The sequence below is a fragment of the Protopterus annectens genome, chromosome 9.part0 (assembly GCF_019279795.1).
Source record: "Protopterus annectens isolate FY-2018-M chromosome 9.part0, PAN1.0, whole genome shotgun sequence".
Taxonomy (NCBI): domain Eukaryota; kingdom Metazoa; phylum Chordata; order Ceratodontiformes; family Protopteridae; genus Protopterus; species Protopterus annectens.
Window position 1 is genome coordinate 113,738,688 of NC_056743.1, and position 27,664 is coordinate 113,766,351.

Consider the following 27,664-nt stretch of genomic DNA (forward strand, 5'->3'; position numbering starts at 1 on the left):
AGTGAAACATGAAGAACATGTTGGAGCAGTTGGTACCTAAGATTCCAACGGGGCTCTCGATGCAGATGGTTCCACAAAGTACAGTTGTGTACACTTACCATAAATGTAGATGTTTGAGTGTATTCACTGTTGCAATCATTACACTTGGGTTATCCTGCCAGGAGTAGCCCTCAGTCGGCTCGAATACCAGAGGCTTAGTATATCTGCATCGGTTACTGTCACTCCAGGACTGACATCAAGTCGTCAGTTGTATAAAATCAGGCAGCCAACGCCATTACATCAGTTTTTTTTGCCCCAAATGTCAGGAGCCTCCAAATAAGGAGCTAGGTTACGGTGGAAGAACACCACTAGTAAAACGTAAATAGCAGAAAATCCCTGTAAGGAGTGAGGAAGAGAGAGAGAGAGAGACAAGGGGGATGGAGGGTGGGAAGCCAGGACTGCAGCAGTGAGTACACTCAAACATCTACATTTATGGTAAGTATACACAACTGTACTATGTTCTTTGTGTTTCACTGTTGCAGTCATTACACTTGGGTTGATTCCCAAAGCTGAAGAAAAGGGTGGAGGCAGTCAAGAAGACTGGGGGCTAGCTAGGATGCCCTGCAAGACTGCGACTGCAAAGCCTGCCCTGGATTTGAAGAAGGTAGGCAGGTGTTAATGCTTGGTGAAGGTATCAACAGAACTCCATGTTGCAGCCTCCAGGATGTCCCTGGTAGGGACCCCTCTAAGAAAAGTTGCAGAGGTGGAGGTTGCCCTGGTGGAATGTGTCCTGACTCACTTAAGGGGAGATTGTTTGTTTGGATATGGCCTTACCCTCTGCCCCTGCTGCAAAGCTGACTAGTTATTGGTCAGTTTTCCTAATAGATTTAGTCCTACCCAGATAGAATATGAGCTGTCTGTGCACGTCTAGAGAATGCAGAATCCTTCCCCCCTTGTTTTGTGGGTTAGAGAAAGAGGTGGGCAAATGAATAGATTGGTTGAGAGCCAAACTGGACACCACTTCAGGCATGAAAGTTGGGTTAGTCCTGAGGGAGACCCTGTCAGCATGAAAAATGATGGAAGGGCTCTACTGCCATGAGTGCTTATAGCTCTGAAACTCTTCTAGCTGAAGTGATGGCCAGAAGCAAGGCTGTTTTCCAAGAGAGGAATTTTAACTCTGCTGAAGCTGCAAACTCAAAAGGGGGTAGTGTGAGCTTTTCCAACACAAAGTTAAGGTCCCAAGCTGGGGGTAGGAGCTCTTCTGGGTGGCCTTAAATTGTTAGCCCCTCCTAGGAACTGTTTGATGAGAGGGTGTGAAAAGAGAGGTGGCTTTGTGCTGTAATGAGCAGAGATGACAGAGGTATGCATTTTAATAGAAGAGAAGGATAAGCTCCTGTGTAGTAGGTCTACTAGGTAATCCAGGATGAGAGGTAGGGAGGGCTGTGCTGTTTTAGCTTCTTTAGCCTGGATCCAGGTGCAATACCCTTTCCACTTGTCAGCATAGGATTTTCTAGTGCTGGGGTATCTGGTCTCACTTATAACATCCAGGACTTGCTTGCTTAGACTGGCAACTGGAGGAGAGGACAGGGAATAAGCCAGTCTTCCAGGTTCAGGGTCTGCAATTGTGGATGCATGAATTCTCCATTCTGCTGGGTCAGGAGAGTTGGGTTCTGAGTTAGGTGCCATGGTGGCAGGGGTGAAAGACTGCGCAACACTGGGCAACAGTGCTAGCATGGCCAGTCTGGGGCAATCAAGATTGCTCTTGGTTTTTCCTCCCTTATTTTGAGTAGTACCCTTGTGAGTAGAGGTAGAGGGGGAAATGCATAGATCGAGAGGTTTACTCATTGGAAGGATAGGGCATCCACTTTCCAGGTCTTGTTGTGAGGTTCCCTGGTACAGAATCTGCTGAGCTAGTGATTGTCATGGGAGGCAAAGAGGCTTCTGCTTAAGTTGCCTGCCAGAGCATTTTGGGAGCCTGGCAGGAATTGTGCTTGCAGGAGAATTTGCATGGCTGAAGCTGTGTGCCAAAGGGTCATGGTGAGCCTGCAGACGGGATAAGAGTGAGTTGCTCCCCGCTTGCTGATGTACCACATCACTGAAGTGTTGTCTGTTTTGATCAGTAGAGGCCCCGGGGAGAGTAGGGGGTCTGAAAGTTGTCAAAGCATGCTGAACAGCTAGCATCTCTTTTTGGTTGATGTGCAGATGTATTTGATTTGGGCTCCAATAGCCCTGAATGCACTTGCCATCCAGGTGTGCACCCCTGACATAATCTGATGCAACTGTGATTAGGGTCAGAGTGGCATGGGGTTCTGAGAAGGGAAGACCCTTGTTATGGTTGCATGCTGCTGCCCACCAAAGAAAATCTTTCCTTAGACAGGGTATCATAGGTATGATAGGTTCCAGGTCCTGACAGTGTTGACATATACAAGTCTGGCATATGGAATGAATAGAATGCAGGATGCCATGAACCCTACAGCTTGCAGGATTTTCCTTGCAGATAACTGGGTTCTGGTGGCTAGCTGAGAGAAGTAGCCTATCAGATAGGCTTGTTTTTCTGGAGTAAGGAATGCCATCTGGGATGCTGTGTCCCGGCTTGCTCCCAGGAAAACAATTTTTTGCGTGGATACTAGTTTGGATTTCTTTTCATTTATAGTGTACCCCAGGGAGGTCAGTAGGTGCTTTACAAAGGTCAGATGCTGTAACAGCTTTTCCTGACTGTCTGCCTGAATCAGGCAGTCATCTAAGTAGGGGTAAATTTGAATATTCCGTTGTCTGCAAAAAGCAATGGCTGGAGCCAGGCATATTGTGAAAATTCTGGGAGCAGTGGCTAAGCCAAAGGGAAGAGCAGAGAACTGAAAGTGCACATATCCTGCTCTGAAACGTAGATATTTCCTACAAGATTTCCTGATTGGGATGTGTAGCTAGGCCTCTTTTAGGTCTAGGATGGCTAATCAAGCATCTTTGGATAGCATAGGAAGAAGCTGCTGGAGGGTGAGCATTTTGAATTTTGGTATCACCAGGAATGTGTTTAGAATTGATAGATCGAGGATTGGGTGCCAGGTGCCCTCTTTTCTGGGTACGAGGAAAAGCCTGGAATGGAAACCTTGGCCTATCTGGTCTGCAGGAACAGGCTATATTGCCCTCATGGAGAGCAGGGAATGGATTTGGTTTTGTGCCTCTGTCCACTGGTTTGGAGGAAGATCTGGGAACCCCTTTTGGGGTAGGTAGAGTGTGGAAATAAAACTTGCATCCCTGGGACACTATTTTGAGAACCCATCAGTCGTTGGTGATAGAGGTCCAGTTTTTAGTATGGGAGGAGAGTTTTCCTCCTAGGGGCACAAACAGGTGGGCAGAGGTAAGGGGTGGAGGTGTAAAGTCATTGTGAGTTCTTTCCATAAGGGGGTGGCTTAGCACTCCCTGTTTTTGAAGCGGTGGAACTCCACTGCTTAGATCTCTGCACTCCCTGGGATTGCTGCCTGGGGGAGTCTGCTTCCCCTAGGTCTTGTCTGAGCTGGTCTTGAGGGGGCCGGAAAGGACCAGTGCTTGTAGGAGCAATGCCTACTGAAATTCGGAGGCTGGACCTGCAAGAAGTCTTTAACTGTCTGCACAGATTTAGCTTTTTCTTCCATCTTTTTTAATACCTCTTCTGCCTTGGTGCCAAACAAATTGTCTTTGTTCAATGGTGCGTCCAAAGGATTTGATTTGAGATGGTCTGGCAAGGTCTGTTCCTTAAGTCAAACATGTCTTCTAAGTACAGAACCTGTGACTGCTGCCCTGCAGGATGGTTCTAGGGCATCAAAGCCACATTGCAAGGTTTGTCTAGTAACTTGGCTTGCAGAATGCATAAGCTCCTGTAATTCTTTACTTTCTGCACAAGCCGGAAAGGCGGATATTTTTTTGCTTAAGGAGTTCCATAATATGTTGCTGGTATTTCAGCATGTGGAACTGACAATTTAGTGCTCTAATGGCAAGAGTTGCAGAGGTGTATACTTTTTTGCCCCATCTGTCTAAAGCTCGGGAATCCCTGCCCAAGCGGGTGGGATTCTTAGGGGAGATGACCTCTGGGTCAGCAGTAGGCTTCTTGAAAAAAAAAATGTGAGAGTCAGGGACTCTGTAATACCTGTCAGGCTTCCTGGGAGCAGGAGGAAGGGTGTCAGGAGTTAAAGTAGAGTCCATAAAAACGTCATCCAGGACAGGAGGAATGGCTAAAGGTACCTTTTAGGTGGCTCAGTCAACGGAGCCAAAGAAGCTGGTCTTTTAGTAGAGTGTGTCTTAGAGGAAGAAGGGAAAGAAGATTTGGAGCTCTGTCCTTGTTCTAAAGACTCCTGAAAAGACCCCTTCACTAAATCTCTATCAATCAATTTCCTCTTCATTTCATGGAGCACCCTGCTACTGAAGCCATGGCAGATAGTGCAGGGGTCCTGCAAATGTACCTCACCTAGGCAGTAGATACAGCTAGTATGGCCATCGGTGATGGACATTTTCTGGGTACATCTATCGCATTTTTTAAACTCAGAAGGTCGATGCTCTTTTTCTTTTGATATTATGCAAAGGAAACACTACTGATAAGTAAGAGAAACAACAACTACAGTAGAAGAAAACAGTTACAGAAAGAGTTTTTTTTTTTTTTTTTTTTTTTAATACAGAAGAAAGGAGGGAAAGGAGCATCCCCTCTAAGTCAAACAGGCTGCGATAGCCCTCTAACTTAAACGGTGCTCTCTAGGATTATGACAGGAAGAAAGGGAGACTCTAGAAGAAACTTTTTTACTAAGTAACACACAGTAAAGAAAGGGATAGGGAGAGCGCCCCTCTAACTCAAACGGGCCACAAGAGCCCTTTAACTTAAACGGCACTCTCTAAACTAGTAGAGAATAGGGAAAAGACCTAATGCAGTCTCACAACAATCATTAAGTAAAATGAGAGAGAAAATAAGGAAACAGTGAAAAAATATAAAATTAGTCTACTTAGCCAACGAGACAGCCAGACAGCAACCTCGATGCTTGAGCGGCAAATGAGATATGGGGATTTGGCCCAGAGCAACATGGGATAAGGGGTTAGCATCGAGTCAGTGAAAGTTCTCGAGCTTTAGTAATTGTCCGAGAACGGCTCCGAACCCAAACAGCAAGAATTACGGTGAGATAGGACAACAGAACATCAGCATTTCTGCCAGATTTTACTGGCCAACATGAAAGAAATAGAAAACTTTTGTAAAGCTTGCCTGGATTGTTAAAAGACACTGCCTAACCCTGAGTTTAGGAAATTTTTGTTTCTCTTGTTTATAGCACAAATCCCACTTCAGTGAAAAGCAGCATACATTCTAGTCCACTAATGAGGCTGAGTAAAGGGCAACAGTATATACTGGTAGTAACTGATTATGCAACAAAATTATTTAAAGCAATACAACTATGAAGGGTCAATGCCAAATATACAGTTAAAGAATAAACACTACTTGTTTGTACAGTAGCAGTTCCCCACAAAATCCTTATGGATAAAGTCAACCATTTTACATTTAGTGTAATGTATGAACTATGCCAGTTTTTTTTATTTTATTTTTTTTAAGTAAAACAGCTAAGGACCTCTGTTTATCATTCATAATCAGATGGGTTATTTGAACATTTTAACAAAACTTTCAAGTCTATGTTAAGGAAAGCCATAGAACAGCATGGACAAAACTGGCTGCAACTGCTCCTATATCTCCTTCTTGCTATGAGATAGGTACCCCAAGCCTCAAGTAGGTTCACTCTGTTTGAAATGTTATACAGCATATTATAACCTTCCAGGAGAGATAAAGAATAATAATGCCTATAGTAAAAGAACAAATGGAAAGACACATGAAATACAATAAAGAACACATAACACAGATGCACAGCTTAGAGAATTCAGTGCTGGATTCAAAAGTATTTGTGCTAGTGCCCATGACCAAAAACAAATTCCTTACAAAGTGATATTGGCCTTCTGAAGTTATACAACTGATAAATGAAGTAAGGCGAAAAAAAAAAAAAAAGAACAGAACAGAGGCATTGCATAAAGGATCCCACAACATGTCTGAAAATTCAAGAAATGAGAGATACGATCAGTGTCCTAGAAATAAGATGTTAAAAAGCTTATTGTGAAGAATAGGGGTATGTATTTCACAGTTTTCCTGTGGGACTGTTTTAATCTAGTAAAACACTGAAACAGTATCTGATGAGCAAGGTAAATTTATCATCATAACAGATACCAAAATTTCAGCTAACAGTTAAAGAAGAGGTACAGAAAGTTCTGAAACTTGGGGTCAGAAAGTAATCTTTGAGTAGAATAACTCCACTGTAGGGGTCCCGAGCTTGACATGTCAACCAGATTTAACAATCACTTCAGAAAACTGGACTACATCTCCAATTTTTATTATGACACAAATTGATGAACTAGTGGAAAGAGTAGGAAAAGGTAGATTTAAGTAAATGTTATTAGCAAATTCTACTTGTCCCAAAAGTAAAGGAGAAAAAAAGTGTTTTCTATAACAGATGGACTGTTCCATTATAATGTCATGTCATTTGGTTTTCATGGAGTGGCAACAATGCTCCATAGGCTCACAGACAGGACACTTAGACCACTATCATGTTATTATTCAATAGCTTATCTGGACGATGTGGTTATTTTTTTCCAAGGAAAGGGGAAGTCATCTCCTTAAGGTACAGTTCATTCTGGTCTCCCTTCACCATGCTGAACTAACAGTAAACTCAGCTATGAGTATGACAGGCATTGGCAGAAGCCTATTACTTGGACGGTGTAATAGGAATGGTAAAGCTTCAGGCTGAAAAGGTAGACACAGTATTGAACTGGTTCAGACCATTACAAAATACATGTTGAGTCTTTCCTGGGCCTAGCAAACTATTACTGCAAATTTGTCCCAGAGTTTGCCTCTACTGCTTGCCACTTCATCTTACCATACAGGCCCCACTGAATTTCAAATGGATAGAGGTTATGGAGCAAACATTTCAGAAACTGAAGGACATAATGTACCCAGAAACCATCTTAATATGTCCAGACATCTCCAGACCATTTACTGCCTTACAGATGCCCCTGAGATAGGGACTGGGGCAAGTCCTATTACAAAGCATACAAGGGGATGAAAACCTCATGTGTTACATTAGTTGGAAACTCAGTAACACTGAACAGCATTACTTCATGATCAGAAGAGAATGCATAGCAATAAAGTGAGCTCCTGAAAAATTATTAAAACCTCACCACCACTGGCCATGCCTCTCTATAATAGATATACAGGCAGAAGGACTGAATTCTAAGCTTGCTTTTTTGTCTCAGTCCTCCAGGTATTTAAATTTAAGATCACACACTGTCTGGGCCACTACCACCTTAACATGATCGGATATGTACTAGGCATGCAGCCCAACCCCAAAGGCTTGAACTAATCGTTCTTCACTGAGTGAGTCACATGACAAAGTGAATAAGGCTAACATTTAACTGAGCCGAAACCGGTCTGTTTGTTGTGCTTTAAACAAGCTAATAAATTAGTACAGCTTGCCATGATGTGCTGGCTGAGTTTTGTTTTTTGGATTTTGTTTTGAGTCGTGCAGTTACAGTACGGGCAGGAACCCATTTCAACTTTTAGGCCATTTTGGAGTAAAATTAATTACAAAAATAACAACCACTTTTATACAGAGGCATTTGTAATACAGTAAATTTAAAGGTATGCTGAAAAACATATGCCGATTCATTTTTTGGGTAGGGTTCTCTTTTAATGCAAAACTATGGAAACCAGGGTGAAAGTAGATGTGGGCAGTATACAAAAGGATTACTGGTGCAAAATGTCTCAGACTCCTGTAAGACAGAGTCAGGAGTAGCCTCAAAAGCTGGAAAAGGAACTGCAAACACCTTTTTGCCCTGTACTAGAACTTTTCTGCTATTGAAGAGAAGTAATGACTTTTGGAATGTCTGCAAAGATTATAAGAACTGGATTAACTGACATTATATGCCTGCAAATAAAGAATTTTACTTATTGGGGGACATTAGACTTGCATGCAATATTTATTTTCTGAAAAAAGAAGTTATGTGCTTACCATAACATTCCATCTGTGTTGTCCAATTTTCATTCTTCCTCAATTCGGATCTGAGCCTTCAGATCCATCTCAGCCGTTGTAAAAGCTCATGCCAACATTGAACTCTTGAGCTTCTCCCTTACCCAGAATGCACCAACCCCATTACCTCAGATCTTGCCTGCAGATTATAGCAAAAGACTAACACTTTACTCACAAAAAAATATTTTAAGCAGCAATATAGAAGATAAAGGAGCACAAAGCTATATCTGGACTTATAAAGGCAGAGTAAAGACCCCAAGACTTGCTCTATCCACTTGCTCTTCAAATAACATTGGATGGGGGTTGGTGAGTAGGGACTTGAGGAGGAATGAAAACTGGTCGACACAGATGGAACATTATGATAAGTACAAAACGTCTTTACCTGTTGTCAATTTTCATTCCATTCTCCAGCTACTATATTCCCAGGATGGCCTCAAGGAAGGATATTCCTGAGCACCACTGAGCCAAACAATGCCATACTTCTAGAAACTAAGTCTATCTTGTAATGAGATATGAAGGTGAGGTGAAGCCCAAGTTGCTGCTGCACAAATATCATCCATAGAGGCTCTTGAATGAAATGCTGAGGAAGCTGCTATGGGTCTTGTAGAATGAGCATGCAATTGCTTAGTTAAGGGAAAATTCAATTTATTGTAAATGAAAGAAATGCAATTAGTTAGCCACTTGGCTACAGAAACTCTAGACAGTGGCTTGCCCAATTTCTTTTCCACAAAAGGAAGAAACAACTGATATGATTTTCTGAAGTCCTTTGTGCTGTGTAAGTAGAAACATAATTGTCTATGCACATCTAGTGAATGCAACAAATATTCACCTTTTTGTATAATTTGGGTAGAAAACTGGAAGGCTGATCAGTTAATGTTGGATTCTGATACATCCCTGGGCAAACAGGATGCATTAGTTTGCAACATAACTCTATCTTTAAGAAAAATTAGGTATGGAGGTATCACTGATAAAGCTTGAATTTCTGAAATTAGTCTGGTGGAAGTAATGGCCACCAAAAATAAAGTCTTCCAAGACAGGAATTGGAGATCGCAAGCATTTGTGGGTTTGAAGGGAGGAAGAACCAAAGCTTGCAGTACGAGAGTTAAGTCTCACAGTGGAGTAGGATCTTTAACTGGAGGCCTCAAGAGAAGTATTCCACATAGAAAGGTCTTACAAAGTTTATGCGAAATTACGGAAGAGCCATTAAGACCAACATGGAAACTGGAAAATGCTGCTAATTGAACCATTACCATAGAAGAAATGGCCTCTTGATCAAAAAGCAATGACAAAAAATCCAGGATAGCATGAATCAATGCAGAAAAGGAATCCACATCATTTTAAAGTGCCCAATGCACAAATCCTTTCCATTTGTTAGCATAAGCTTTTCTTGTAGATGGTTTGAGTTAAGATAATAGAATTTGTCGAACCAGGGAGGAGAGCATAAGTTGTCTGCCTATTACTGGAAATGGAGAAACCAAGCCGTCAGCTTGAGCTTTGGAAGATCTAGATGAACCATTTCCATTGGATAAGGCAGAATGTCTGGAACTAGTTCCAGAATGCATGGTCGATCGATCAAATGAGGCCAGAGGAAGGGGAACCAGATTTATCGAGATCAAAAGGTGAAATGAGAATGACCTTGCTCTTCAACCTGACTGCTCTCTGAAAGAATTTTGATATCAGAGGATAAGCATACAGTAACCTGAGGGGGGGGGGGGCAATCATGAAGTACAGCATCCCTCAATGACTCCCCATGTGGAGGGACAAGATCAAAGTATCTGCTGCACTTGCTGTTTAGGGGAGAAGCAAAAAAGATAGCAGCAAAGCTGGCCCCACTTGTGGAAAATCTTGTCCACTACTTTCTGGTTGAGGGATGATTCATGAGGTAACAGAATGCACCTGCTCAGTTTGTCTGCTAGTACATTGGCCTTTTCCGGAATATGTGGTGCTAACAGAAAGCAGCTGGAAGAGATTGCCCACTGCCACACTCGTAGTGCTTCTCGAGACAGGGGGGTATGATCTGGTACTATTACCAGTGACATATTGTCTGTTTGTAACACAATCGTTCCCGATGGGAGAGCATCTTGAAAGGCTTGCAACGCTAAAACCACTGCTCTCAACTCCAGAGCACTGATATGCAAATTGGCCTCTTTGTGGAACCACATGCATTGGACTGTCCTTGCCAGGTAATACCCCCCCACCTCAGCTGGGAAGCATTTGTGGTCATTATGGCCTTGGGCTAATAAGGGACAAATAGACTGCCTTGTAGTAATAGTTCTGACGGGGTCCACCACATCAGATCTTTTTTTGCAGAAGTTGATGATTTGAATTGAGGTGGGTAGCTGTAGCTGAAGTATTGACCATTGAGACACTAACATCTATTGAAAAATCCTTATGTGAAATCTGGCCAGCAGGACAAGGGGTATCACTACCGCCATTGATCCTAACGTTTGTAGAACCAGATGAGCAGGGGCTGTAGTATTGCTAAGTATCTTGTTGACTTGCAGTCTTAAGGTGTGAACTCTGGAAAACTGAAGACAAGCTTCTGTTGACCTTGTGTTGAGTAGTGCTTCTATGAACTCTATAGTTTGAGATGGCTGAAGATGTGATTTTTCGAAATTTATGGTTATGCCTAATTGTGCATAAATCTGGATTACTTTTCATTTTGCCATGATAAGTTGATGCCTGGTCGGAGCAGAGATGAGCCAGTCATCTAAGTAAGGAAACACCTGGAATCCGTGCAGTCTCAAGTGAGCTGCAACAACTGCCATACATTTGGTGAACACCCTGGTGGCTGTGGTGAGACCAAAGGGCAGTGCTCTGAACTGGTAATGACTGGACTGGCTCCTAGCCAGAAGCGTAAGAATTTCTTGGATCATCTGTTCATTTCACTATTACAGTATGCATCCTGAAGATCTACTGAGCACATCCAATTGTCTTTTTCCAGAAAAGGAAGAGTCAACTTAACCATGAACATCTGGAACCTTGTCTTCCAAACAAAGTTGCTCAGGTTGCTGAGATCTAGAAATTGGTCTTTAGTCCCCTGCCTTCTTTGGCACTAAAAAGAATCTCGAGTAAGTTCTGGATTCTCTCTGGTATGGGGGGGGGGGGTCATGGATGACTCTCTTGTTTAGCAGCTTTTATATTTGAAATGCTGCTTGTTCCCTCTGAGTGGAGCATTGGGAATTTTTATGGAGTTTGGAGGACAAAGGGAAAATAAATTTATATATCTTCTGGATGCGATCCTCTGCACCCAAGTATCTTTTGTTATTTCTAGCCAGGCTTTCCAGTACAGGGACAAATGACCCCCGATTGCCTCCAGAGGGGGACAATCAGGCCTCTGTTCAGGAGCGCTGGAAGGGATTGCCAAAGAAGGATTCTCTGGACCCCTGATGTTGCAGGCCTGCTCTGCCACTATGGCAGCATGTACCATTTGAACTTCCCTCTCTGCCTTTGGTTTAAGACCATCCCCTTGTGTCCTGGAAAGATCCCTGTGATTTTCTAAACCACATCTTTCCACCACTTCATTGATTCCACAAAAAGGATCTTTGGGGGTGGAAAAACATACGCCCATGGCAGAAAGGGTCTTTCCATCCCTCTCACACCTGGACAACATATTTTTTACTTTGGGGTCAAAACGAGAGGTGCAGTCAAAGGAAGCATTGATGAAAGTACTTATAAGGCTCTGCAAAATCACATAAATGCATTCAGATCTGTCTCCTAATGGCTACACCTAAACTCACTGTCCTTGAGGTTCATTCTGCCACATTAGAAATAAGCCTCATGAACTAGTTGGAAATCAATTCTAGGGTCGCCAGCTGAGGAGTGACTGAATCCTTCATCTCTTCAGATACAATTCCTTTGAGGGTACCTGAAAGTTCTTAATCAGATCCCTCTGAAGTCTAGTAAAATGTGTAAAATAGTTCAGAGACCTTAAGGCAAAGGTCGTTGAAGCATAGACATGCTTCTCAAACTTGTTAATCGCCTGAGACTTCTTGTCAGGAGGATGGACAGAGGTACATTCGTCAGCAAGTTCCTTTCTAGTAACCACCGCCATGACCATGACATCAACAGGAGGATCTTTTGACCAAAACTGCTTAGACTCTGGAGGGGTCAGAATGCTATATGGCTTTTTGAGAATGGGCTCAATGGAGTCAGGTTCCTTCCATGTCTACTGTGAGACCAACTTCAGGAGCTCATCAGCGGGCCAGGACCATCCAGCTACTAGATGGGCCGACACCAAAATCCTTCAGTAGTACAGATTCCTCCGACAAAGGTTAGGTGGACGTCCAGCCATGTCTCTGTTTCAGGATCTGAAGGATGTCTCCGAATGAAATATCTTCAGGAAGTGACCATGGGGACCCTTCACCCTCATCTATATCTGTATCCTCGGCGACTGATTCAGGAGAATCAATATGCTTCCTCTTGCATTGTCCCCTTCTTAGAGACTTCCTCGGTGGGATATTCCAGGCAGCTATCAGAGGAGGAGGGGAATCCCTGTTGGGAAGCCTGGGGTTTTATCAGCTGCCCCTGTAAAGAGGATAGCTGAGACTCAAAACACAGTGGTGAAACAGAAGATGACACAGGATTAAAATGGGGAGGCATCACCTGGATCTGAGTTGTAGACACAACTCTCTCCAGAACCCTAAAGGCAGATGGTCCTGGAGAGGGAAAGTAACCCGTATTAGACAGGCCAGACTTCTGATCCCTGGTCCTGGTACTGCCCTGCTCCGAGAATAGCAGCCCAGAGTTCAAAGTCAGACCTGAACTGAAAATTGCCAAGGCTCAAAGATGAAGAGATGGCTCCAAAACTCTCGGAGTCAACTGTAGTATCTTGGACTACACGGTTTACAATTGGCTCCGACAGCTCTCTGGATCCAACTGAACCAAAACTATCAGAGCAAGTTTCGGATCCGGGGAAACCAGAATCCTCTGATCTGGAAAAGATTACTCAGATCCAAGGGCTCTGAGACCTGGATAGCAGTCAAAGGAGGAATTCATAAAGGAGGAGTAGTGGATACATGGAACTTCCAACTCAATGGGGTAGGAGTCGAGGAAGGGGCAGACTGGCGCTATATCGAGAGGATTTTTCTCAATAACCTCTCTACATCTTATTCGGTAAGACTTTTGGATGGATGAATGGATAGAGCAGATGGAGACTTTGATCTTTCTAAAAATGAGGAAGGCACTCTAGATGGGACCGTGTCCACTGAAGGAGAGTACCTCATTGTAGGCAGAACTGGTAAAGAGGACATCTGATCTGAGGTCTTCAGATCTGACAAATCTTTAGCTGTTAGAGATTTCTGATCTGAAGAAACCGTAAAATCCAATGGCTTGAATTTGATACTGGATCCTAAGAAAGAAAAGGATCCAATAATTTTTGCTACTTTTTCACTGATCCAAAGAAACTATAGGATCCGAAGTAGTTCTCAAGTGATTTTTCCAAGGGCATGGAGGATGCAGATGAGGTGCTCGGAGGAGTAATTGTCAACATTTTCGGTTTCTCTTTGGAAGGTCCAAATATAGCCTGGTCAAAGGAAGAAGGCAAAAGACCCATAATGATAAGCTTGTTATGTTCTATCAATGCCCTAGGATTGAAGGCATGACAGATCGTGCAATTCTCCCGGAGGTGGAGAGGACCTAAACAAAAAACACACAAGGAGTGCGCGTCAGCCACTGGGATCTTCTGAGTGCGCTTCCCACACTTTCTGAATCCAGCCAGGCTCTTTTCTTTCTCAGCCATCAGCAAAAATGAAAGGCCAAGCACAGCCACAGCCACTAAATTAAATAGAGAAAGTCCTATTTTTTTTTTTTTTAACAGAAGGAAAGCAGAAGAAAAGGATGGATGTGAAGAAGTACCAACAATGGTACTAAAGTCTACGATAATCATAAAAGAGAGGAAGAGGGTTACTAAAAATAGTATCTAGTAAAACCATGAATGGTAAGGTAATAAGGAAATAAATCAAAGATTTGTTGAAAGATAAGGGAGAACGCCTAAGCAGGAAACTTTTATCTAAGGGTGTTTAAAGGCAAATGAAGATGAATAATTTGTAAGTTTTGAAATGTACTTATCACCCAAGCTCGAAAGAACAACGGAACACGTCTTTTCGCTGAAGTGGCAAACAAGATCTGTGGTAATGAGGTAATGCATTCTGGGTAATGGAGAGGCTCGAGAGTTCAAGGTTGCCACAAGCTTTTACAATGGCCAAGTCAGATCCGAATGCAAAGATTTGAACCCATCAGTTGAAGCCAGAATGAAAACTGACAACATCAGATGAATGGTTTTCTGCTCTCTCCACACTGAAGAAAGCCTTTGTTTTGTGTTACGCTTTGTAAATAAACCCGAGTTTTAGAACTGGCTTTATGGCAGGTTCATATCACATGCTTACCAAAGTTGCTACATATTCTACAAGTACTAACAACGTCAGTCATAAAAAATGGACTTGTAATGTAAACGATTTGTGTGGTAAGATAAAAACAAAGAGTGTTATACCAATATATAAGGCAAAATCACACTTTATAAAAAAATAAAAATAACACTGTTCAAACAAGGAATGCTTTAGCACACATCAGTAAAAATAAAACACAAAAAGTACAATGCATAATTAAAACATCCATTCCTTTGCTAACAGGCTGGCTTTATTTGTCTAGATAAGCACCAAAATGTATACAATTACTAAGAATAAGTCTAAAAGATTTTCCTACCTCTTGCAGTCTCTCGATGTGAGTCCTACACATTTCAAGGTCACTATCACCAGGGACAACAATGATACCTAGAGGAACAGCTGCAAGAGAAAATTAAAAGAAAATACTTAAATGTTTCCTTACTTGACCTGTTTCTGAGTGGCTTACATAACAGGCATGGTAGATGAAAAATTCACACACTTCCACTAAGGGAAAGATCTACACATAATGAAACAGCAAATATGTTGTTAAATGTTTTACTCAAAAAACAAGTTCAGTTTCTTTTAGAGGAAAACAAGATGCATTTTTATGGATTATTTGGAGGAAATAGAGGGTATGAGTGAAAAAAAGAAAAAAGGCTGTACATGTGATACTAAAAAGGAATTTGTACAAGTGATGCTATAAATGAATAAGGAAATGTATCATAATATCTTCAGTACACTTCTGTGACTGCACTTAAATCCACATAAAATACCATACTAATCCAGACATTGCCAAAAATGTCATTTTGTTTCTCTGCCAAATTCAGTTCTTTTCAACATATTTTTTAAACAACTTTATGATGTCTTTTCAACATATTTTGTTAATTTGTGTTACCTTCACTCTGATTTTACCTTTGCTTTATCTCTAGGTGTCCAGTCAGTATATACTGGCAAGACCAGTAACGTATCTAGGGTGGGGAGAGAGGGGCAACAATCCTGGACACAAGTGTAGGGGACACATTCAACTGCTCTTGATTGCTCTTTAATGTAATACTTACTTTTAAAAGCTGCTATTGCATTAGGGGTTAAACCTGAGCTTTGTAGTACTCTGTGTGCAATCCAAACTGTAGCAACTGCTTGCTATATTGTAGCAAACAGTTTGCTACAGTTTAAAAGGAAAAAAAAAATAAACTCCATGCAAGCAGGTATAAACTGTAGCAAACAGTTTGGAAGAAATGTCTTTTTTTAAATAAAATATGTTAAAGGATGGTTAGTGCAGGGCACAGAAATAGGACCAGAATGGGTGGAGCTGAAAGGGGGGGGGGGGTCATACACCTGGGCACCTTGTTGGGGTGCCTTTTTATTTATTTATTTTTGCTGGGGTGGGGGGGTGAGCAGTGTGCAACAGTGGCTTATTACAATGAAGTGCTTTTTATCTGCTGTGACAAGGCCCCACCACCACCACTGGTTCAAAACACCAGCCCAGGGCTAAATGAACCAGCTATGCTTCTGGATAAGACAGTATACTTGACTTGTTTTTGTACCTCTGGCCAGGGTCATGGCTGAAAAAGATCTTTAGGTCAGCCCATCTGCCTGATTACGAAATAAATAAGTAGATAAAATAAACCAGCTTTTCATCTATTTCTTTCAGAAGTTGTACCTTGAGGGCAACCCTCTTTTTCTTTTAAATTTTAGATTACTTGTCTCCTCCATTTCTGATTTATTGGACTACCTTGGCCTTTTCTTTCATTACTATGAACGATCCCATCAATATCTACAGCAGCTTTCTAATGATCTTGTCTCCCTTTACCATGTACATTCTTTCTCTCCTCAGAATAAAAGAAGAATACAAACAACTTAATATCCAGCCTGGAGGAGCCTGCCTATAGTAGGACTAAAGTGTTATGTTGAAAGTGGGACAGTGACCATTATTCAGTTGGGCAAGATGGCCTTTTCATACTTTTCCTGTTTAGGAAGTAGTCCATTCAGTGAAGTTATGGTCTAAGCACTTAATGCTGCCACTAACATCACTGGCTCCATATGCAGGTAGTCCCTGGGTATTCCCAAAGAGTCAACATATCAAAGTTGAATTCTATCCAGCATCCAGGAAGAGAAAGTATTCCCTAACATGCATAATTCTCTTCTTCCTAGCTGCATTTCAACAAACACATGGGGAGGGGGGGGGGGCTAATGCACTCCTAAGTATGCCATGCTTCAGACGAGACATAAAACTAAAGTTCCATCAGTCCGAGTTGGTGGTAGCTCAGGTGGATCCCACAGCACTTATCAAAACAAGACTAGGGGAAGCTGGCTAGTACTCCTGGCCAAATTTCCTGCCCTCAGTATGAATACCACCTCAGATCACCCCTGAAAAGAGGATACTAGGCTAGTTGGAATAACCTGGTCAACAAAGAGAAAGTAAGTAAATAAATAAAATTATAGCTATCATGACATTCTTGTACATGATGCTGATGTTCAGGTTCCTGAGATACAAAACAAGTTGTAGATTTCTCATCGTTTTTTTTTTTTTTTTTTTTTTGCAAGACCCAAATGCTGAAAATAGACAAGCACAGCTGAGATTTCAAATTCCAACAAGTGACCCTGCTCTAAAAGCTAGACAATATGCCAAACACTGATGAGTCTACCAAAATGGTCTAGATGACTAATTAAGTTCTCTAACTGGACATGAGGTTGTGGTTTGTATAGTGTTTGACATTTCTTGCGGGATGATGTTGAAAACCCTGAGATGGTATCTGGAAACAGTCCTAAAACTGAGGGTACCTACAAGCCATATAAAGAATTGTAATTATTTGTGTTCCTAAAGCAATTACTGTTACTTCATGTCAGGTTTTGGCACCATTGCTGTGCAGTGATTATGGGGTTAATAAGGTTAATTTGCTGATAGATAATTCTGCCAAACTAAAATCTAAATCAATGCACAGATGATTAATAACAGATTACATTAAAGCAAAACAGTCACTATGTGAAACCATTTGGGAGTTATGCATTCAGTCGAAAAACTGTAAAAGGAATGTGGAAATTTTGAAACAGAAATTATTGAATGCAAAAAACTCAAACAATGTTTAACATCAGGATCTAGGCACAATACATCAGAAGGATGCATTTCCATAAGAACAAGATACTTGATTAAAACGAAAAACAAAAAAATATAAGAAAAACTGAAATAAACAAGCTGGACAAACAAATTAAGCACAGTGTGAGACGTGATCAACAAAAATTTGAAGAGAATTTATATAAAGATATCAAGCATAACAGGAAACCATTTTATAGATACTTAAGAAGTATAAGCAGTAAAGACATACAAATTGATAAGTTGTTTGTAGATTCTAAGGCACAACAGTTTACAGATATATTTACAAAATCTTATGCAAAAGCAGTTTTGCTACTCAAAAGGGGTAATAAGTTGCCCTGATGACAAGAAGGTAACCTCAGATACTGAAATCAAATTAGACTAAACTGAAAAAGGAACTATGAAAACTGGATACAAAGTACACTGTGAGACACAATTAGTAATAATGACCCAAGAACAATTTAGAAAGAATTTATAGTACCATCATATCTAGTATTTACTAGGTCATACTATATATATATATATATATATATATATATATATATATATATATATATGGAAGATACCTCGAGATTGGAGACATGCACTTATTAAACCTGTCTTTAAGGGAAAGGGGAGTAGGACAAACCCAGGGTCATAAAGACCCTTAAGTCTACTTTAATGTTGTGGAAAAAATAATGGAGAAGGTAATGTTGGGTAAGTGACTGTTAGAACTGGAAAGACTGGGACCTGAAACCATATATCAGCATGCATGTGTTGAAAATAGATCCATTACTGCCTGTAACATGTTTTATAACATAATAACAGCTATGAATGAAAATTTGTGCTGTAGTATGTATAGATTTAACTTCAGCATTTGACAATGTCACACATAAAACACTAATCAATAAATTAGAACAAGATATCTATGTACTCTTGATATGATGGATAGTTGCAAGACTTACAAATAGAACATGTCAAGTATCATACAGCAACTGGAAAGGTGAAATTATTGGCTACAGTCAGGGCATCCCACAGGGCTCTGTCCGAGGCCGATATATATTTTGATTGTATCTTTCAGATCTATCTTTTTCATCTGAAATGTTCTACAATCTGTATGCAGATGACCTAAAATTGAGTAAACTGATTACACCTGTCACAGATAGGGTATGTCTGCAAAAGAACTTGACTAAATTGAAAATTTGGGCACAGGAGAATAATATGCTTATAAGTACATTAGAAATTAAGCAAGTGAGATTTGGGAAACAAACTGAAAGATGAGTATTTAATATGGCACATAGATGAATCCACAGTTTCAATTACTAAGGAACTGGGTAAACAGGCAGATCCTCCTTTGAGTTTTTCTTAATCATATTAAGCAATTGATTAATGATAGTTATAGAACTACAGGTTGTATAAAAATATTTATAAAGTCTATGAAATCTGAAATGATAAAGTCACTGTTTGTTAGTTACATTAGACCCAAACTTAATTATAGAATAACATGGAAACCTTATAAGTAAATAAGCATGAATAAACTGGAAAACGTACAGTGCAAATGTACCAAGGGCATCCATGGATATGAAAATTTAAGTTATTATAAAAGACTAAAATATCTGAACTTGTACAGTCTCTCATATACACATTTAACAGGAGACCCTATTTGGGTGTGTGACAATGTGAGGTACTGCCAGCTATTGTCAGGAGAAGTAGGGCGGTGGATGTATAATATATAGCAGCACAGCTAGCTGGAGTTTAGTAAATAATTATATGTTATTTGAATATCAAACTGATTTGTACAGATGCTTGTGTTGAAAATGGATTTGTACAGTTATATGTATATGTATATGTATATATATATATATATATATATATATATATATATATATATATATATATATAATTTATTTATTAACATAAGATACTGGAAAGAAGAGGTTAAGTTCAGCTCCAGCCATAAAGATGTTATCTCATAGTTTTGAATGAAACCAGAGAAGCAATCTCTGCAAGTCATCTCAGGGCAGTTTGTTTCTTTGAACCTGACATAGAAGGATCCCTCACCTACTTCATCTTGCCTTACTCTATTAAGTTAAATAGAAACAGTAATTCTCTAGATCAGTCAGGAAAATATAGTGAGAATAGTTAAGTACTGTTTTTCTGTAATTGTGTGATCTTTCCAGCGGTGTTATTTTTAATATTTCCTGTATTTGAAACTCTGGTGTTTACTGTAAACAGATATTTCATATTTTCATGTTCTTGTATTATTTATTATTAAATATATTTAAAGCTTTCATTGTGGCTGGTCCTTTAGAGAATATTTTAACCTTTGAGAGTACTTATATCTACTGGTGACACTGTGGCCACTCCTGAAGCATGGCTGTTTGGTCAACGTTACCACCTGTAGTAATAATTATTTCATTCATTATAATTAGGCACCCTTGCAAGAGGCTTAGGTAGCTGGCTTTGTAGTGTCTGGTGGCAGTGATAACTACCTTATAGTCTGGGCAGAAGGGAGCAGCGGGTAAATCTATGTCAGCCTTTTCCAGGCGAGAGAGAGAGAGAGAGAGAGTGTGTGTGTGTGTGTGTGTGTGTGTGTGTGTGTGTGTGTGTGTGTGTGTGTGAAAATCAAATCTCACAGTGTTTGTATGTCAGCTACTTGGAGCAGAGACACAAAGCACTGGTTTCATAGAGAGGGTGCTGGAGGACTTGGCTTGGACACTCAGATGAGGACTTAACCCTACAGCTGTGCTAGTGGGGAGCCTTACTGGGGCCCTGGAGGGAGACAGATATAAAAAAAAATTCAGACTCCGGGCTGGCTGCATTCCCTGTTTGCTCTTAAGGGAAATTGTGCTTGATGCAGACAGGTACTTTCTTGCTGTACTTAACTGTTTTCTGCCTAACCGCTGATTTTCCAGCATTGATTGTGATTCAGAAGCTTGTTTTTTTTCACATATTGTACTTATTTGACTGCCTGCACTTTTAAAAAGTCGTTTTTTGTTTAAATAATTTAACTGTTGTAGGCTACACACTAAAGTGCGATAGCCTTTTCTGATCGTTTGTAGTCATTTAAAGCTGTTTTAATTGTATTTTTTACTGTTTTTGCCTTATCTTTTCAAAAAGACAAAAAAATCCTTGTTTCCCGCCTTTCTAAGCTAGTATAGTCCAGTTTTCAGGCTAGTGCTGAATTTAGGGCTGTGTTATAAGTTTCTGAGTTTCCCATACCTTACTTGGATAGAAGGAAGTTTCTCTGTTCACCTGTGAGAGAGGGGAGATTTGAGCAGCCTATCTGCCCCTGGAGGAGTGGTTCCAGCCCAGAAGTTAGTAGTTTATTGGCTATTTTGGGCTAATTTCTATCTCTTTCATTTCCCTGCTATAAAAAACGCGTTTGCACGGTTTTGTGCACCAGGAAGTGCCGGTAAGCTAGGGTTAAATTATTCCCGGCTCCACTAAGTCTCCTCTTCAGCTTTTCCTTTGAAACTAGTCTAACTCTCAACCTAAGCACCCAAAAAGCATCCTACAGCCAAGCACTTGCTCAGACCTAATAGCAAGCACTAATAGACCCTGACATTTGATTGCCCAGCAGGGCAAGGCTCTTTATTCACCCCTCACCAACCAAGCGACTAAGCAGCTCACCTTACTATTCAGACATGACCAAAGGGCAATTTCAGGTGTACTCTCCAGTCCAGCTGGTGAATCTGGATATCCTTAGGCAATGTTACAACTGCCTCATACACACAGACAACCCTCTCCTCCTACCACAAAACACTAACATATGCGAGAGATGCAATTATACAGCCAAACTGAAGGCTAAGCTGTCAACACCCAAGACTGGAAAAGACAGTCAAGAGGAGAAGGTTAACACTTATACCACACCTCCAGTCACACAGAGACCTACTAAACCAGCACTGGCAAAAAATACACATAAATACACAAAATCATACTTGGAGGCTCTAAATAAAAACCTACAAAAGCATCAGAGACCTCCAAAGCAGACACCCAAACAACCTGCACCTCCCGTCACAAACCAGACAATACATAAAACACAAAATCAGTGTGCCGCACAAACCAGACAACACATAAAACACAAAATCAGTGTGCCGCACAATCACAGCCCTTAAGGCGAAATAACATACCTAACACACTAGTAAAAGGTGACTCTATAGTCAGGCACACTGACGTCCCACTCACTAGGCTGGACAAGCAGAAGGTTACTGTTAGCTGCCTGTCGGAAGCCAGAATCCGCCACATAACACAAGCACTCAGGTCACTACAGAACTAGTACAAATATGACTCTTGTCATTGTTTATGTTGGTGTGAATGACCTGAGATGTACCTCCCTGGACTATATGAAAAGAGGCATGGAACAGCTCTCTGATCATGTAGCCCAGGTAGGTATGACCCTGACCCTGAGTAGCATCCTGCCCTCACCAAGAATGATACCTCAGTATAAAGAAAAAATTATCAATTTCAACAATTAGCTAAACTTCTGCTGTCATTCAAAGGGGATCCAATGTCTGTCAGCCTGGGACGACATGCTCAACAAGCAGCGTTGCTTTACAAGAGATGGCTTGCACCTGTCACCCCTAGGCATTCGAATACTAGCCAAGACTCTTGCTGCCCCCATAGTGCCTTTTTTAGGCAAGGCTCAAAAGTCAAACCCACCTCCATAAACAGCACAATTAACAAAAAACTGAGGGTTATGCTACTCATTTCCAGGAGTTTAAATCTCAAAATGTACACGCTCGAAGCACTCCTCAGTATAGAGAACTTCGACATCTGTGCAGTAACTGAAACCTGGTTCAAGGGAGCAGAGAGCACCCCAGCACTACCGGGCTACAACTCCTAGCACACGTTTCGGCCACAAACCATGGACCGAAACACAAAAGGAGGGGGTGTATCCATATTCATCAAGGATACCTACACCTCCAGGTTAGTGGCACAGCATGATACCTCTGAGATCATCCATGTGCAACTAACATCAGGCAAATCTGCAATGCAAATTGTGGCCTGCTACAGATCACCTTCCATGACCCAGGATCACCACTCCACCTTTCTGGAGACACTGGACAACATGAAGGTCCTACCAAACACCCTGATATTGGGCAATTTCAATTATCCTACCATTAACTGGGAAAACTACTTGAGTACAAACTCCCAGGCCCAGCGCTTCCTGGAATTCATCAACTCAAACGCCCTGGATCAGCTGGTAAACTCTCCTACCAGAGGTGAAAACATATTGGACCTGGTCATCACAAACAAGGGCAACAGGAGTTCCACAACGGAGGTCAACCCGTCACTGGATAGATCAGACCATAAACGAATCACTCTGGATGTCCACACCCCACCACCACCCCCAACTAAGGAAACTGTAGTAAGAAACTTTTCTAAAGCAAACTTCACCTTACTTAAGACAAAGGCGGCAAGTTTCACAGCCACCACACTAAAGGATAACGCTGCCCAAGATGCAGAAACCTTTACAAATGCACTCTATGAGCACCTACAAGGATGCATGGATCATGCCATCCCTAGCAAAACCAAGACTCACTCCTCTAAGAGAAGGAAACCAGTCTGGTGGACCCCTGCCATAAACAGGCTATACAACAGGAGGAGGAAACTAGTTCAGAAAAAAAGCAATTCCCAAGAAGGAAAGACATCCCTGATCAGTATCAGTAAGAAACTAAGGTCCCTCATAAAATCATCCAAGGCTAACTTTGAAAGAAGAATAACCAAGGATTCAAAAGATAATCACAAAGCCTTCTTTAGTTATGTTAAGAATCTAAGTGGCAACTCACAGATATGCACTGAACTAGTGCAAAATAGCACAAAATATACTGAACCTACTGATATTGCCAACATCCTGGCAGATAGATTCAGTGCAAACTTCACCCCCTTCTCACACTCAAAAGGGCCCACAACAATACCGGAAAAGTGTAGTGTCCGGGAAATCACAGACGCACAGGTGAAAATAGCCCTTTCAAAAGCCAAAAACACAGCAGCAATGGGGCCACATGGTGTCCCAGGCTGCATCTTGCATGAATTACAGAACAAACTAACCCCCCCACCTAAACACGCTGCTCAACCTCAGCCTCTCCACAGGCTACGTGCCCATAGAATGGCACACAGCAACGGTTATTCCACTCCACAAAGGAAGGGCCACAACTGACCTTGGTAACTATCGCCCCATAAGACTGACTAGCCTAGTCTGCAAGGCTATGGAGCCCATCATCATGGAACTTATTAACAAAGACACTGGGAACCTCCAAACACTTGACCCGATCCAGTTTGGCTAGGCAGATCATGCCTACTAAACCTGGTTGACTTCTTCAAGACAGTCACCAAGGCCATAGACGAGGGAAAGGTTGTTCACACAGCCTACCTTGACCTCGCCAAGGCTTTCAACACCATTTCCCACTTGGGTATTACAGAAAAACTCACCAGCCTGAACATAAACCCCTACGTCACGAGATGGGTTGCCAACTGGCTTACAGACAGAACTCACACGGTAACAATAGCGGGCTCCAAGTCCGACTCTAAATCAGTCACAAGTGGTGTCCCACAAGGCTCGGTCCTGGGACTCTTACTGTTCGGTATATACTTCTCAGAAGTACAGGCAAACAGGATGACTATGGCTAGCCAAGTTCGCCAATGACTGCAAACTGGGAGCCATAACTGACTCTCTGGCTGACATGGACATCCTCCAAAAGGGCCTTACTGAGACGGACACCTGGTGTCAAAGTAATGGCCTCAAGCTAAATGCCAAAAAATGCATAGTCATCCCATTTGGCAAAAACAAAACACCCATGAATTACCACAAAGGTGGCAGCTCCCTTAACACAGAATAGGTAATAAGAGATCTGGGGACCCAGGTAGACAGTAATCTCTCCTTTGACAATCATATTGTCAAAGTAGTTAGGAAATCCTTCTATGTGGCCCATCTAATTACTAAAGGGTTCGCATATATAAATAAAGAGGTTATAGTGCCCCCCTACTCGTCACTCATCAGATCTATCATAGAGTACAATGCCCCATTTGGGATGTACCTCACAAGACACTTCCAACAGCTGGAGAGACCACAAAAGTACCTCACCAAGAGGATCACTGGCCTCAAACATATGTCCTATGCAGCCCAAGTGAAAAAAACTCCGGCTGTACTCACTGGCATATCGGTTACTCAGAAGTGATCTCTGCCTGACTTACAAAGCCATGTCCAACTCAGAATTGATGGACATGCTCCACCTAAAGAAATCCAAGTCACTGTGAGCCATGCACTCTAGTGAGCTAAACCTCGCCAAAACAATAAATAGAACATGCTGGAGGGATAGTTTCCTGTCGCTGAGACTCCCCATGCTTTGGAACAAAATTCCAAACTACATTAGGCAGAGCCCCTCACTAACACTCTTCAAGAGAAACCTTGACTAGTGGATGGGTAACAAAAAATACACCACTGGGATCACTTCATTGGCTCTGCTTGACAGAGGCACAGTTAATTACTCAATGGGGTGGCGAAAGCCAACACACTCTGGCTAGGCTTAAAAATGCCCTCGAGCAAACAGCCTAGTACCTACCTATGACATATTGAGTGTATCCACTTGTATTCCAAGTGAATGTCCCTCTCCAGTGTCAGTGGTGAGGATTCAGGCTCCCTGATTACTGGCCCATAGTTGGGACGTCATAGGTTGCATAGGGCGTTTAGGGACAGCTATCTCAGGGAATACTTGGAATTATCAAAGACTAGTAGAGAATCATCACATAACTCATGTAGAGGATTCTGTATCACATAACTCATGTAGAGGATTCTGTATCACATAACTCATGTAGAGGATTCTGTATCACATAACTCATGTAGAGGATTCTGTATCACATAACTCATGTAGAGGATTCTGTATCACATAACTCATGTAGAGGATTCTGTATCACATAACTCATGTAGAGGATTCTGTATCACATAACTCATGTAGAGGATTCTGTATCACATAACTCATGTAGAGGATTCTGTATCACATAACTCATGTAGAGAATTCTGTATCACATAACTCATGTAGAGCATTCTGTATCACATAACTCATGTAGAGCATTCTGTATCACATAACTCATGTAGAGGATTCTGTATCACATAACTCATGTAGAGGATTCTGTATCACATAACTCATGTAGAGGATTCTGTATCACATAACTCATGTAGAGGATTCTGTATCACATAACTCATGTAGAGGATTCTGTATCACATAACTCATGTAGAGGATTCTGTATCACATAACTCATGCAGAGGATTCTGTATCACATAACTCATGTAGAGGATTCTGTATCACATAACTCATGTAGAGGATTCTGTATCACATAACTCATGTAGAGCATTCTGTATCACATAACTCATGTAGAGGATTCTGTATCACATAACTCATGTAGAGGATTCTGTATCACATAACTCATGTAGAGGATTCTGTATCACATAACTCATGTAGAGGATTCTGTATCACATAACTCATGCAGAGGATTCTGTAGGAATGAGAAGTATGCCAATTGGTTCTCTGAGAGAGCAGCTGATTCATGGAATCGATTATGAAATTACAGTAAAGCAAATACTAGTTTAAATATTTTTAAGAAGAGCCTGGACACTTAAGGGAACAACTGTTCTGGTATATTGGCAGGCTAGAAGGACATTAATGCCTGTGCTTGAAATATTTGTATACATGTATGTATGTATGTCTATTTCCCATGAATGTGTTTGACCCAAAGTAACACAAACTTCTTGGTTTTACAGAGGTTTTAAAAAGAAGTGACCTCTTGACCTCAGCCATAAAGTGGGTTCTCCACTGAAAGGCCTACTGACAAGGAATTGACCATCATCTTTGTCAGCAGACATCTGCAAGAAGGCAAATAAGCCACTGAACATAAGCTACTCCTCTCTTGTATTTAACTTCTTATCCTACTTCTGATATCTCTTCCAAAGGAGATGAATGAAAATGTGAGCAGTTTTGAAGATGAAGTAGAAACCTTCTCTAAATCTCATTCTCTGTTTCCCAGTGTTCAGAAAGCATCTTGATTCTGAAAATCTAGTGTGGTCTGGTGGATCTTCAGGCAGGACAGGCAGTCTAACAGTTAGCAATCGGGTCCAAAGTGATACAAGCAGAAGAAATGTTCATATGTTCATCCTGAGACACAATTGTTTGACCACAGTGATAAGCAGAAAAAAAAACTGAACACAAATGAAAATAATCAAAATCAAAAGAAACTTTTTATGTTTAAAAATTAAATAACTACTTGGAAAAGCTACAGTTGAAGCCAGTGAATATGCAGAAGCTCTGATGCTATGATACTGCAGAAAAGAACTGAAGTGGCTATGGTTCCGACGTCTACTTTATAATGTTCCTCCCTTGCATAAATTAGAGTAAGATCATATAAACGATAACAGCACAAGTTAAATAGAACAGTGATTTTGTTCTGGGATTGCTGTTAACACCCTAAAGTAAACTACTGTGAAGACTGCAGTGGTGAACACCTTTCTGATATACAGGACATGTATGATTTCTAGATCTCTGGCAGCACCTCAGTAGTCAGCAAGTACTCCCCTTGTTTTGAATATTCTACAGCAGTGATGCTCTCTTGATAACTTTCAAACAGTTTATATCAGTCTCTGAATTTCCCAGTGCTGCCAGCAAATTTCTGGTGGTGATGCTGGTGTTGGCAGGGTAGACCTAGTTGTTAAGATGTTTTCAAAGACAGGGAGTTAAGTAGAAACCTACATAATTAATTATCTTGTCAAAGACACTCTCAGACAATAGGCCATTACCTTCTTCTGCAAGATTCCTCAGTCACATGATTGAACAGTGGGAGAATCAAGAAAGAAGCTCTCGAATAACTGTTTTTTCAAACTCCGCTCTAGCCCCAAAGTGAAATGCTCTATAAAAATGAGTGGTTAGGAAAATATCACAGCAATACAGACACTGCTTAAAACTCCCCTAAAATGTGGTTAAAAAGCTATGCCTCTGTTAAAGTGAGTTTCCACAGGATCCAAATGAGGTTTCTCTATCATCCTATATTTGTGATGTTGCACGACAATCATGCTCACAGGTTCAACTTGTTGATCACTTTACTAGCCCTACTCTTGGCAAACGGAAACCAGCAAGTGTTTAATTACATAGTATGGCAGTATGTAC

At 41.2% G+C, this 27,664-nt stretch overlaps 1 protein-coding gene across 1 annotated transcript in view; it reads right to left on the minus strand.

Annotated features, from left to right (window-relative positions):
- The window catches only part of LOC122811072 (diacylglycerol kinase zeta-like), a 3,109,428-nt gene that overhangs the window by 930,415 nt on the left and 2,151,349 nt on the right, over positions 1-27,664 (minus strand). Inside the window, exon 23 of the mRNA XM_044082630.1 lies at positions 14,757-14,836. Coding sequence (XP_043938565.1) covers positions 14,757-14,836 — 80 coding nt within the window. The remainder of the gene's footprint in view (positions 1-14,756; positions 14,837-27,664) is intronic.